The sequence below is a fragment of the Bombina bombina genome, chromosome 2 (assembly GCF_027579735.1).
Source record: "Bombina bombina isolate aBomBom1 chromosome 2, aBomBom1.pri, whole genome shotgun sequence".
Lineage (NCBI taxonomy): Eukaryota > Metazoa > Chordata > Amphibia > Anura > Bombinatoridae > Bombina > Bombina bombina.
Genome location: NC_069500.1, coordinates 1,252,614,422 through 1,252,627,106, shown reverse-complemented (window position 1 = coordinate 1,252,627,106; position 12,685 = coordinate 1,252,614,422). Strand labels below are relative to the sequence as shown.

At 39.8% G+C, this 12,685-nt stretch overlaps 1 protein-coding gene across 1 annotated transcript in view; it reads left to right on the top strand.

Annotated features, from left to right (window-relative positions):
• The window catches only part of TBC1D1 (TBC1 domain family member 1), an 872,759-nt gene that overhangs the window by 71,762 nt on the left and 788,312 nt on the right, over window positions 1-12,685 (top strand). The window contains exon 2 of the mRNA XM_053700277.1: window positions 10,554-11,060. Within this exon, the coding sequence (XP_053556252.1) occupies window positions 10,641-11,060 (420 nt within the window). The 5' untranslated portion in view covers window positions 10,554-10,640. The remainder of the gene's footprint in view (window positions 1-10,553; window positions 11,061-12,685) is intronic.

The window sequence follows — 12,685 nt, the reverse complement described above, 5'->3', positions numbered from 1 at the left end:
TATTACTTTCTTTTGTCTTATTATTTCTCGAAATATTTTCTAATAAAAAAAAAAGCACACGGAAACGAAGAAACATTCTGGTACCCTCATTATTGTGTTATCTTCTTTTTTCTTTTTTTTTTTTCCCTATCCCCTTCCCTTGTCCAAAGGGATTGGGGAGTGACAGATGGGATGGTGGACTCCAAAACACCAACAAGACAAAACATAAAAGACAAACACACAAATGGACAGACAGGCAAAAAAAAAAAAAAGAAAAAGGGAAGGAAAGACCAAAACGAGCCTCCTACTTCTACTCCTCTCCCGTAGCCCCATCAAGGCTTAATACCATTCTAATGGGAAAACGTTGGATAGAATTAAAGATTCAAAATATTCTGTTCTACGAAAATTATATATAAGAGAGAATTGTATAGGCAAAGGGTACAGCCGCTGTCAAAGGGTACAACCTTTTAAACCTTGAAGAAGGAAATAAAGAAGTACCAGGCTTAATCCAGTCCTTAGCAATCATATCAGAAATAGCATCAGGAACTGGAAAAACCTCAGGAGCAACCACAGGAGGTTTATAAACAGAATCTAAACGTCTACTAGTTTTGATATCAAGAGGACTAGACTCCTCAATATCCAAAGTTTCCAACACTTCTTTACACAAGGAACAAATATACTCAATCTTAAAAAGATAGGTAGATTTGTCAGTGTCAATGTCTGAGGTAGGATCTTCTGAATCAGAGAGATCCTCATCAGAGGAGGATACTTCAGTATGTCGGTCATTAGAAATTTCATTAATTTTACGAGAAGTTTTAAAAGACCTTTTATGTTTATTAGAAGGCATAATAGCAGACAAAGCCTTCTGTATCGCATCAGCAATATAATTTTTCATATCAACATGGATATCATGTACATTAGATGTTGAAGGAACAACAGAAACTGTACTAGTACTGATGGAAACGTTTTTTTGCATGCAAAAGCTTATCATTACAACTGTTACATACTACAGCCGGAGATATAATCTCAGCTAAATTACAAAAGATAGCCAGTAGAACTGGTAGAACTGTGATCAGGCAGCAGGGTTCCAACAGTTGCTTCTGAGACAAGATCAGATTGAGACATCTTGCAAAATGTAAAAGAAAAAGCAATATTAAAGCAAAATTTACAATTTCCTTATATGGCAGTTTCAGGAATGGGAAAAAAATGCAAACAGCATAGCATATAGGAGGCATATAGGAAGTGGGGTGAAAAAATAAACTAATTTTTTTTGTCGCCAAGAAAGACGCGCAACGTAAAAGCAAGTTAAAAATTTATTTTACAAGATATACAGAGTCCACGGTTTCATCCTTTACTTGTGGGATATATTCCTCCTGCCAGTGGCGTCACTAGGGGGGGGCGGGCCGCACCCGGGTGACACCCACCAGGGGGTGACACCAATAAAAAAAATTTTTTATTTTTTTTTAAATTTTATTGAAATTCAAAGAAATACAATGTTGAGATGCATAGATTTTTTTTTATTAGAGGGGCTGGCATTTGTGAACATTGGTGGGACTGGGGAAGATGTAGACACACAATTTTTTTGCCCCTTGAGCCAGTGCTGCAATTTCAACAAATAGTTTTCCCGGCTGCTTTTGCTTGTTTGTACTTTGCTTCTCCCCTGCCCAATTTCACTATGAATGTTGTGGGCATGCCGGGGGGCATGCAAAGTTGCACTGCTAGCCTAAACCTGCCTGCCTATCTGTGCTCACTGCTCAGTGACATGTGGAGCAGTGGAGTCACTCACTGCTGTGCTGTCTCTCTAAACGGGAACTGGCAAATCATGAGGGGATGCCTGGCACCTGACCGCATGACTGTTTGACACTGTCTTTAAAGTGAAGGAGCCACGTATGATGCCCACCAGACCATTACGGTTACGGTACACTAAGTGCACACTGAACAGGTAGGAGGGCGGGCGGGGGTCTGGGGGTGGGCAGAGTGCAGAGGTGATTGGCCATAAGAAGCGGTAGGCACGCGGCCCGGGGCTGTGCACTGATAGACTTGGAACAGAGTCAGAGAGCAGAATTTTCATAGTTTGCACCTAAAACTTTTCTTTAGTGATTTATTTTTAGAGTGCTCTGTTTATCTTTCATTTGATGCTCTGCTGAGCCAGGGAGCAGCTCTAGGCATGAGCTTTATAATTAATGCAGTGCAGTTTACATATTTTGTATGTGTGTGTCTGAGTTTTGTGTGTGTGTGTGTCTCAGTGTTTTTGTGTGTGTGTTTTTGTGTGTGTGTCTGAGTGTGTTTCCGAGTGTTTGTGTGTGCATCTGAGTATGTTTTAAGTGTGTCTGAGTGTTTGTATGTGTGTTTGCCTGTGTTTTTGTGTGTGTCTGCTTTCTGGGGGGGGGTGACACCATAACTTACCGCACCAGGTGACACCAACCCTAGTGACGCCACTGCCTCCTGCTAACAGGAAGTGGCAAAGAGCATGTCAGGGTGCCAGGAATCAGACTGAGACGAGAAGTGCAAAAATAATCACACCTTTATTAATAGCAAAAAATAATAAAAAGTCCACAAGTCAAATAACAAGCCAGGAGTCAAAACCAGAGCTGGTAGTCAGACGAGCCGAGTCAGGAGCCAAAACAAATAGTCAGACGAGCCGGAATCAGGAACAAGGAACACAGCAGAGTCAGGAACAAGCCAGAGATCAGGAACCAGGAAGGACGTCAGGCAGCCAGGTAATACACAGGAACTCTCACAAACAGGTTTGAGACAACGCAAAGGCAAAGCATACTGAACAGAGGCCCTTTAAATAATAAGTAATGACATCACAATTCTGAGACTGCATCCTGTCACACATGGATGATGCACACCAGTCTGGCCATAAAAGGAAGTGCAGGAATTGAGCAGCATCCCCCACAATGCACCATAATCAGGAAGAGAGGTGAGTAAAATGGCTGCCAGCAGCACATGGCAAACACAACAGGGAAAAAACCCTGACAGAGCACCACAGCAGAGCTGCTATATAGCTCCTCCCCTAACTCCTCCCTCCAGTCATTCTCTTTGCCTATGCTAGCAATAGGAAGGGTAAAGTTTATATGGTGATAAAATGATAGTTTTAGTTTTCTTCAATCAAGATTTTTTTATTTTTTTAATGGTACCGGAGTGTACTATTTTTCCTCTGGCAGAACATAGAAGAAGAATTCTGCCTGGAGTCTGATGATCTCAGCAGTTGTAACTGAGGTCCATGTGTGCTTTCCCACAAGATTGCTGAGGAGAACAGAAGAGTCTTCAGTGTGGGGAACGTTTCCTGCTGTAAGCAGCACTGAGGTATGTGCAGTCATTATTTCTGAGGAGACTGTGATGTATTAGAACTGACTGACATAATTCCCATAGAGGGAAGGGGTAAGCAGTAATTCTGTTCAGTGAAAGAGGTTATTACTGTGATCCTGTATGGTTTAATGCATGGTGAGACACTGGGGCAACCTAACGTTTTATTAGCAATCTAACATAGGTTATGGCTGGTGGTTTTTAATTTTTGGGGGTCCACATGGCTAATACTGCACTCGTTTTTAGTGTTTGTTATACCCACATGGCTTGTTTGGGATGTTTTACATGCTGCGTTTGAGCTTAGCATACATCGTAGTAGATGGGCGAAGCCTGTTTTTCGCGCCTCAGTTGTGCAGTTTCCTTACTCACAGGCAGTAGCATTCAGCTCCGGTTGGGCCCAAACTAATCACTCTTGTACCGGAGTGATTTGGAGTGTCTTCTTACATCCCTGGGGGCAGGTAGGCGCCACAGCGGAGCTGTGGCGAGGTGCGGATAAACATTAATAGGAGTTTTAGTCAAAACGTCATTATCCTTATTAAATAATTTGTTTAACTGGCCTTACTTGGGGTACAATATCCGGATGCTTTTTAGGGCAGAATAATCTAAAAATTGTGCATCTGTGTTTAATTCTTAGCGGTTTTGCAGAACTTTTGCGCTTTTTTAATTTCTTAAAGGGGCGGTATCGTTTTTTTGTTAAACTGTTTTATACTTTCAAATAAAGTGTTTAACTTTTCTGAGGTGTTACATAGCCTGTTCAACATGTCTGACATTGAAGAAAGTCAATGCTCTATGTGTTTAGAAGTCGTTGTGGAACCCTCTCTTACATTGTGCCCCTCTTGTACTGAAAGGGCCCTACACTGTAAAGGTTACATTTTAGGTAATGAAAGTGTGTCTAAAGATGATGTTCAGGCTGATATGCCACCTAATTCTCCCCAAGTGTCTCAACCTTTAACGCCCGCACAAGTGACGCCAAGTACTTCTAGTGCGTCTAATTCTTTTACTTTGCAAGATATGGCTGCAGTGATGTCTACTACCCTTACAGAGGTATTGTCTAAACTGCCAGTTTTGCAGGGTAAACGCAGTAGGCCGGGTTCTGATGTAAATGCTGAACCCTCTGATGCCCTAGTGGCTATTTCCGATACACCCTCACAGTGTTCTGATATGGGGGTCAGGGATTTTATGTCTGAGGGAGAACTTTTTGTAACTACTGCAGCTGCTTTCTGGCTTGACGCCCTGGAAGAGTCTCTGAAGGTTGAGACACATTTAGAGGACATTTTAGACAGAATTAAGGCTCTTAAGCTAGCAAATTATTTTATGACGGATGCTGCTTTTCAACTTGCAAAGTTAGCAGCGAAAAATGCAGGCTTTGCCATTGTAGCACGTAGAGCGTTATGGCTAAAGTCATGGTCGGCTGACATATCGTCTAAATCTAAGCTGTTGACTATTCCCTTCAAGGGTAAGACCCTATTCGGGCCTGAACTGAAGGAAATAATCTCTGACATTACTGGAGGTAAGGGTCACGCCCTACCTCAGGACAAGCCCCTCAAGATGAGGAGTAAACAAAATAATTTTCGTTCCTTTCAAAATTTTAAAGGAACATCCTCTGCTTCCCCTTCCTCCACTAAGCAGGTAGGGAACTTTGCACAATCCAAGGCGGTCTGGAGACCTAATCAGGCCTGGAGTAAAGGTCAACAAGTCAAAAAGCCCGTTGCTGCTACCAAGACAGCATGAAGGGGCAGCCCCCGATCCGGGACCGGATCTAGTAGGGGGCAGACTCTCTTTCTTTACCCAGGCTTGGGCAAGGGATGTACAGGATCCCTGGGCATTGGAAATTGTGGCCCAGGGGTATCAGTTGGAATTCAAAGACTTCCCCCCAAGGTGAAGATTTCATCTTTCACGTTTGTCTGTATACCAGACAAAAAGAAAGGCGTTCTTACGCTGTGTAAAAGACCTCTACACCATGGGTGTAATTTGCCCAGTTCCGGATCGGGAACAAGGGCAGGGGTTCTATTCAAACCTTTTCGTGGTTCCCAAAAAAGAGGGAACCTTCAGACAGATTTTAGATCTCAAGTGTCTAAACAAGTTCCTCAGAGTCCCATCGTTCAAGATGGAGACTATTCGTACAATTCTGCCTATGATCCAGGAGGATCAATACATGACCACGGCGGACCTGAAGGATGCCTATCTTCACATCCCTATCCACAAGGATCACCATCAGTTCCTGCGATTTGCATTTCAGGACAAACATTATCAGTTTGTGGCCCTACCCTTCGGGTTGGCCACGGCTCCCAGGATCTTCACAAAAGTTCTAGGGTCTCTTCTAGCGGTTCTCAGGCCGCGAGGCATAGCAGTGGCGCCCTATCTGGACGATATCCTGATTCAGGCGTCAGCATTTCATCTGTCCTAATCTCACTCGGACATCATGTTGTCATTTCTGAGAACTCACGGTTGGAAAGTGAATGTAGGAAAGGGTTCACTAGTTCCACAGACCAGAGTTCCATTCCTAGGAACTCTGATAGACTCAGAAAATATGAAAATATTTCTGACAGAAGTCAGAAAATTAAAGATTCTAAATACTTGCAGGGCTCTGCAGTCCATTCAGCGACCATCAGTGGCTCAGTGTATGGAAGTCATCGGACTAATGGTAGCAGCAATGGATATCATCCCGTTTGCTCGCTTTCATCTAAGACCACTACAACTGTGCATGCTCACTCAGTGGAATGGGGATTATGCAAATTTATCTCCTGAGATAAATCTGGATCAAGAGACCAGAGACTCTCTTCGGTGGTGGTTGTCGCAGGACAATCTGTCCCAAGGGATGTGCTTCCGCAGGCCACCTTGGGTAATAGTAACGAATTTTTGCCCTGTCTTTAGAAATAGACGAAATTTACTATGTGGATATAAAGTTGCACTTTATAAATTTCGTCTATTTCTAAAGACAGGGCAAAAATTCTTAGATGGGGCCTAAAGGTATAGTGTTAAATGACATGCACCCACAAGTTAGGTTACATATGTATTGCTTAACGAGACGGGTATAACACCACGAATAAGAAAATATATCTAAGTTTTTCATATATGTATATATATTTTGATAAAACCTATAGGGCAGATAAACAACATAGCGTTATATATTGGGAATCGTAAAGATTTTGGTTGTTAAATCTAGTTGTCTGAATGCACAGGTTTTCTACTTTTATATATGAAGATAATATTCAGCAACATTGCATAATAATTTAACAGATGTTACATCATACACGAAGTGTGTTTATCAGATCTCTGTATAAATTGTACCATATATATTGTATATCACATTGGGAATTGTTAGTTAGTTTGAAGGGTTGTTATGGAAACACTTGCATTAGCTAATTGAAAAAGGTGTGCAATGGGTGTAACCGATATCTCAACTAGCTCTTGAGTGTTTAAATAGGAGACTCTATCATAAGATCAGTATAACTTGCCTGAGGAAACAGAGTGGTGAGCTCTGAGAAACGCGTAGCGTGTTTTACTGATGATTTTTATGTTCATTTAATTTTATAAAGAATATTTTTATACATTTCTGAAGTCTCCTATCTACTATTTTTAACATCCATCCATTGTTTGCCAGTGATATGTGTGCTGGGCCACTATAAATATACCCAGCATGTCTCATTAGCACTACAGTGTGCTTTATAATATGTGAGTATCTCTACAAAGGGATAAGTTTGGGTTTTGAAACCATACTGACTGATCTGCACTAGGAGTCGCCCTCTGCATACCATTCTATTTTTTCAGATTTCTATCATTAAAGAGGAGCTGCCCTGCATATGGTGCACAGTTGACTGGAACACTGACAAGTTTCCAGACTGCTTACCTAGGCATTATCGTTGCCTTTATCAGATGTGAGTATAAAATCTGCATACATTTTATATCTATTTGCATATAAATTGGCTACACTAGGAGGCGCCCTTTCTCTTTTGTCTCATTCATATAGTGTGGCCTCATAAGATTCCAGTTGGACAATATCACGACTGTGGCATATATTAATTATCAGGGGGGAACAAGGAGTTCTCTAGTGATGATAGAAGTATCAAAGATAATTCGATGGGCGGAGGCTTACTCTTGCCATCTGTCTGCGATCTATATCCCAGGAGTAGAAAACTGGGAAGCGGATTTTCTAAGTCATCAGACTTTTCATCCGGGGGAGTGGGAACTCCATCCGGAGGTGTTTGCAACCTTGATTCATCAATGGTTCACACCGGAATTGGATCTGATGGCATCTCGACAGAATGCCAAACTTCCACGTTACGGGTCCAGGTTAAGGGATCCCCAGGCTGTACTGATAGATGCTCTAGCAGTACCTTGGTCGTTCAACCTGGCTTATGTGTTTCCACCTTTTCCTCTCCTTCCTCGTGTGATTGCCAGAATCAAACAGGAGAGGGCTTCAGTAATTTTAATAGCGCCTGCGTGGCCACGCAGGACCTGGTATGCAGATCTGGTGGACATGTCGTCTCTGCCACCGTGGAGACTGCCATTAAGAAAGGACCTTCTCATTCAAGGTCCGTTCCAACATCCAAATCTAACTTCTCTGCAGCTGACTGCTTGGAGATTGAACGCTTGATTTTATCTAAACGGGGTTTCTCTGAGCCGGTCATTGATACCCTGATTCAGGCTCACAAGCCGGTCACTAGAAAAATTTACCATAAGATACTCATGGAGTAAGATCAGGATTCCTAGGATTTTGTCTTTTCTCCAAGAAGGATTGGAGAAGGGATTATCAGCTAGTTCCTTGAAGGGACAAATCTGCTTTGTCAATTTTGCTTCACAAGCGTCTGGCAGATGTCCCAGATATTCAGGCATTTTGTCAGGCTTTAATCAGAATCAAGCCTGTGTTTAAACCGATTGCTCCACCATGGAGTTTGAATTTAGTTCTTAATGTTCTTCAAGGGGATCCGTTTGAACCCATGCATTCCATAGATATTAAGCTGTTATCTTGGAAAGTTTTGTTTTTAGTTGCTATCTCTTCTGCTCGAAGAGTTTCTGAGCTTTCTGCATTGCAATGTGATTCCCCTTATCTTATATTCCATTCTGATAAGGTGGTTTTGCGTACTAAATCTGGATTCCTTCCTAAGGTTGTTTCAAATAAGAATATTAATCAGGAAATTGTTGTTCCTTCTCTGTGTCCTAATCCTTCTTCTAAGAAGGAGCGTCTGTTACATAACTTAGACGTGGTTCGCGCTTTGAAGTTTTACTTGCAAGCAACCAAGGATTTCTGTCAAACATCTTCTCTATTTGTTGTTTATTCTGGGAAGCGTAGAGGTCAAAAAGCTACAGCTACCTCTCTTTCTTTTTGGCTAAAAAGCATCATACGTTTCGCATACGAGACTGCTGGACAGCAGCCTCCTGAAAAGATTACGGCTCATTCCACTAGAGCTGTGGCTTCCACATGGGCTTTTAAAAACGATGCTTCTGTTGAACAGATTTGTAAGGCTGCGACTTGGTCCTCCCTTCATACTTTTTCGAAATTTTACAAATTTGATACTTTTGCTTCTTCTGAGGCTATTTTTGGGAGAAAGGTGCTTCAAGCAGTGGTGCCTTCCGTTTAGGATCCTGTCTTGTCCCTCCCTTTCATCCGTGTCCTAAAGCTTTGGTATTGGTATCCCACAAGTAAAGGATGAAACCGTGGACTTGGTATATCTTGTAAAAGAAAAGAAAATTTATGCTTACCTGATAAATGGATTTCTTTTACGATATACCGAGTCCACGGCCCACCCTGTCATTTTGAGACAGGATTTATTTTTTATATAAACTTCAGTCACCTCTGCACCTTAATGGTTCTTTCCCTTTCTCTTCCTATACCTTCGGTCGAATGACTGGGGGGAGGAGTTAGGAGAGGAGCTATATAGCAGCTCTGCTGTGGTGCTCTTTGCCACTTCCTGTTAGCAGGAGGAATATATCCCACAAGTAAAGGATGAAACCGTGGACTCGGTATATCGTAAAATAAATCAATTTATCAGGTAAGCATAAATTTCCTTTTTTTGGGGCCAACAACATCCGGAAATGACGCAACTCGCGTCATAACAAACGCAACCTCGTGCAATGAAACCTGGCGTCAACTAAGACGCTGGAAATGACAAACTTGCATCATCAAAGACGTACCTTTGCGCCAAAAACTTCTCGCACCAAAAATTACGCAATAAATAACAGCATTTTACAACCTCAGGAGCCTAATTTTGCCCGCGAAATTAAAATAAAATACAGTCAATTTGAAAAAAAAGAAAGAAAGGTAAGAAAAATAACTTCCTAAAACATGCTTCCCAAACTGAAACTGACAATCTGCAAAAGGAAATATACATAGACCTGACTCATGGCAAATATAAGTAAAATACATATATTTAAAACTTTATATCAATAGATAAAGTGCCAAACCATAGCTGAGAGTGTCTTAAATAATGATAAATACTTACCGAAAGACACCCATCCACATATAGCAGATAGCCAAACCAGTACTGAAACAGTATCAGCAGAGGTAATGGTATATGAGAGTATATCGTCGATCTGAAAAGGGAGGTAGGAGATGAATCCCTACGACCGATAACAGAGAACCTTTGAAAAGATTTCCCGCAAGGAAAACCATAAAAATCAATAGGCGATACTCTCTTTACGTCCCTTTGACAAACACTGTACTCTGAGAGGAATTGGGCTTCAGAATGCTTAGAAGTGCTTATCATAGAAGAAATCAAGCACAAACTTCATAGGAGGCAAAGTTTGTAAAACTGAATTGTGGGTGTGGTGAGGGGTGTATTTATAGGCATTTTGAGGTTTGGAAAACTTTGCCCCTCCTGATAGCCTTAGGATTGTATAATCCATACGTCACTATATACAGTATATATATATGTATATATATATATATATATATATATATACATCTTTAGACATGTGTGTATATATATATATAACATGCAAAAGGCAGGCACTCTCACACATCGGTCAGCAACCAGAATGTCCAGCTTAAGTAATCAATAAATCCAATAGTTATCCCACAGTAGTCAGAATGGAAAGCGGCACTCACTGGATTTGTGAAAATAAAAAGACCTTTATTTTTTTAAAACACTCCTGTGACGTTTCGGGTAATTTATCCCTTCCTCAGGTCTGAATTTATTTTAAACAAGTTATATCCATTGTTCTGCTACATAATTATTTGAAGATGTAGTAAAACTATTACAGTATTTTTATTTTAGTTAAGAATGTACAATAAGACACTTTTTTTACTTTGTGTTTTCCAGATAATGTCGTTGTTGAAATGAAAGCTATTCTTCAAGATTCTTATTCTTATTGGAAGTTTATCATTTACATTATTTATCACCATCAGGATGGATAAAGTATCATGTAAAACATCAAAACAACCAGCACCCAATGTTGCTGTTTTAGAATTTAGCCTGCAGCTGGTTGGATCATTAACAGTAAATTCCTTGACTACGATGCCCATGCTTCCTTGGGTAGTTGCGGAGATTAAGAGAAGAAGCCTTCAGAAACCCAAGAGTTTACAAAACAATGATCAGATTAGGCTATATGTATCATCTACACGTATTAGCTGTGAACCAGACCCAGGAAAAAACCATCAGTGGGATCCATTGTTTTGCTCAAGCATCTTTGAGTATAAACCACAGTTCATTCAGAAGCTGATTCACAACAGTCACGACCCTAGTTATTTTGCTTTTCTTTTAAAGGAAGACAGTACTATAACTGAACAAAGCACGTGCTATGTATTCCGATCTGATGACCAGTCTAAAGTAAGTATCTTTGTTTGGCTTGTAATAATATATAATAACTACAATAAGCATATGAGGTATCAATTAACAGTGTTGGTAATAATTTAAAAAGGTGCAATAAATCAGAAAACAGACATATAAAAACTATAACATTATGCACTAAAGAATGTCCTTTAAAGAGACATTAAACACTATGAGGTTGTAAATTAAAATGTTTATATATGTGTAATAAAATAAGCTTTCCTATGTACTTTCAATATTTATTTTGTCCCCATTTTCCTTTGGGCTTTCCTGTTGCTGTTAAAAGTGGAAGTGCAGATAATTACATATTCCACACAGTCATTGATTGCACATTTGAGTGACTCATATATAGCTATCCCTGACTGGCTTCAGCAGAGAAAGAAACCTAGGTTACGACATGGCAGCACCCATTGATTTATGGACGCTAAAATTATTTTTCATTATTTAAACAAAAATTTTAGAAAAGTTTATCTAATTATTTTTTTTACAAAAACTCTATTAAAGTCTATGAAGATGTTTGTAGATAAATCATTTGATAAGCTTTTCTAAAGAGTTGTGGTCGACCCCATAATCCCGCATATTATTGTCATGCTAATCTTTGCTTTGAATATACCATTTAATCTTGCATTTATTTAGTGTTAATTTCCCTTTAATATAGCAAGCTGTGGCATACAGTCTGAGTAATGTCCATTGGATCTATTAGGCAAACAGCACATGAGGAGGCGGGATTTGTAATACTGCTGCTATTTTACTCATTGTCTAGCGGTAGTTATTTGTACGCAGTTCAGTAACAACTTTGTTCTAGTTTCCATTGAGGTAGTAAAGTTCGGAAACTGGTGGTAGCATAAAAATCTCCATAAACGTTAATGGAGATAAATGTTTTTATCACCAGTTTCCACAATTTAGCACATCAATGGAAACTAGGCCTTAGTGATTTTGGAACTGCTATTATTTTATAATTGTTATCTTTATTGTTAAAATGAATGAAGTGTTAAACAGATTGAAGTCTGCTGAATAATCTTGAATCCACAAGTGAATCTGTTTTTTGCAATGTTTCCACAAGTACTGTGTTACCGATCTAGCAAGTGGGAGTATTATTCTACTGTACTGAAATATAGAAACAGATTTTGTAGGCCCATATTTTATATAAAGTATAAGCTTAAAGGGACGTGAAAGTCAAAATTATACTTTCATGTTTCAGATAGAGAATGCAATTTTAAAACACCTTTCAATTTACCTCAAATTTACTCTTGGTGTCATTTTTTGAAAAGCATGAGTTACAGTGCCATACTAGTAACTAGCTGGTGATTGGAGCAACACACGTTTGACTTTTGTTATTGGCTCACCAATTTCTTTCAGCTAGCTCCCAGTAGTACATTGCTCCTCTAGAAGTTGACTTTAATCCTTCTACAGGGGTTAAACACATAGTTATATACTAGCAATAGTGCAATAATAAAAAGCTCTAACACATTAGTGTATTTTTTTTTTTCTTTTAATTAGTTGTTATGTTATGGATGTTATAACATTTCATACTGGGCTTCACTATCTGTAACCTCTCTTTACCTTAGGAAAAAAGTGCTGTCTTGGGTATTATTTTATATTATAATTTTATTGACATTCAGGAC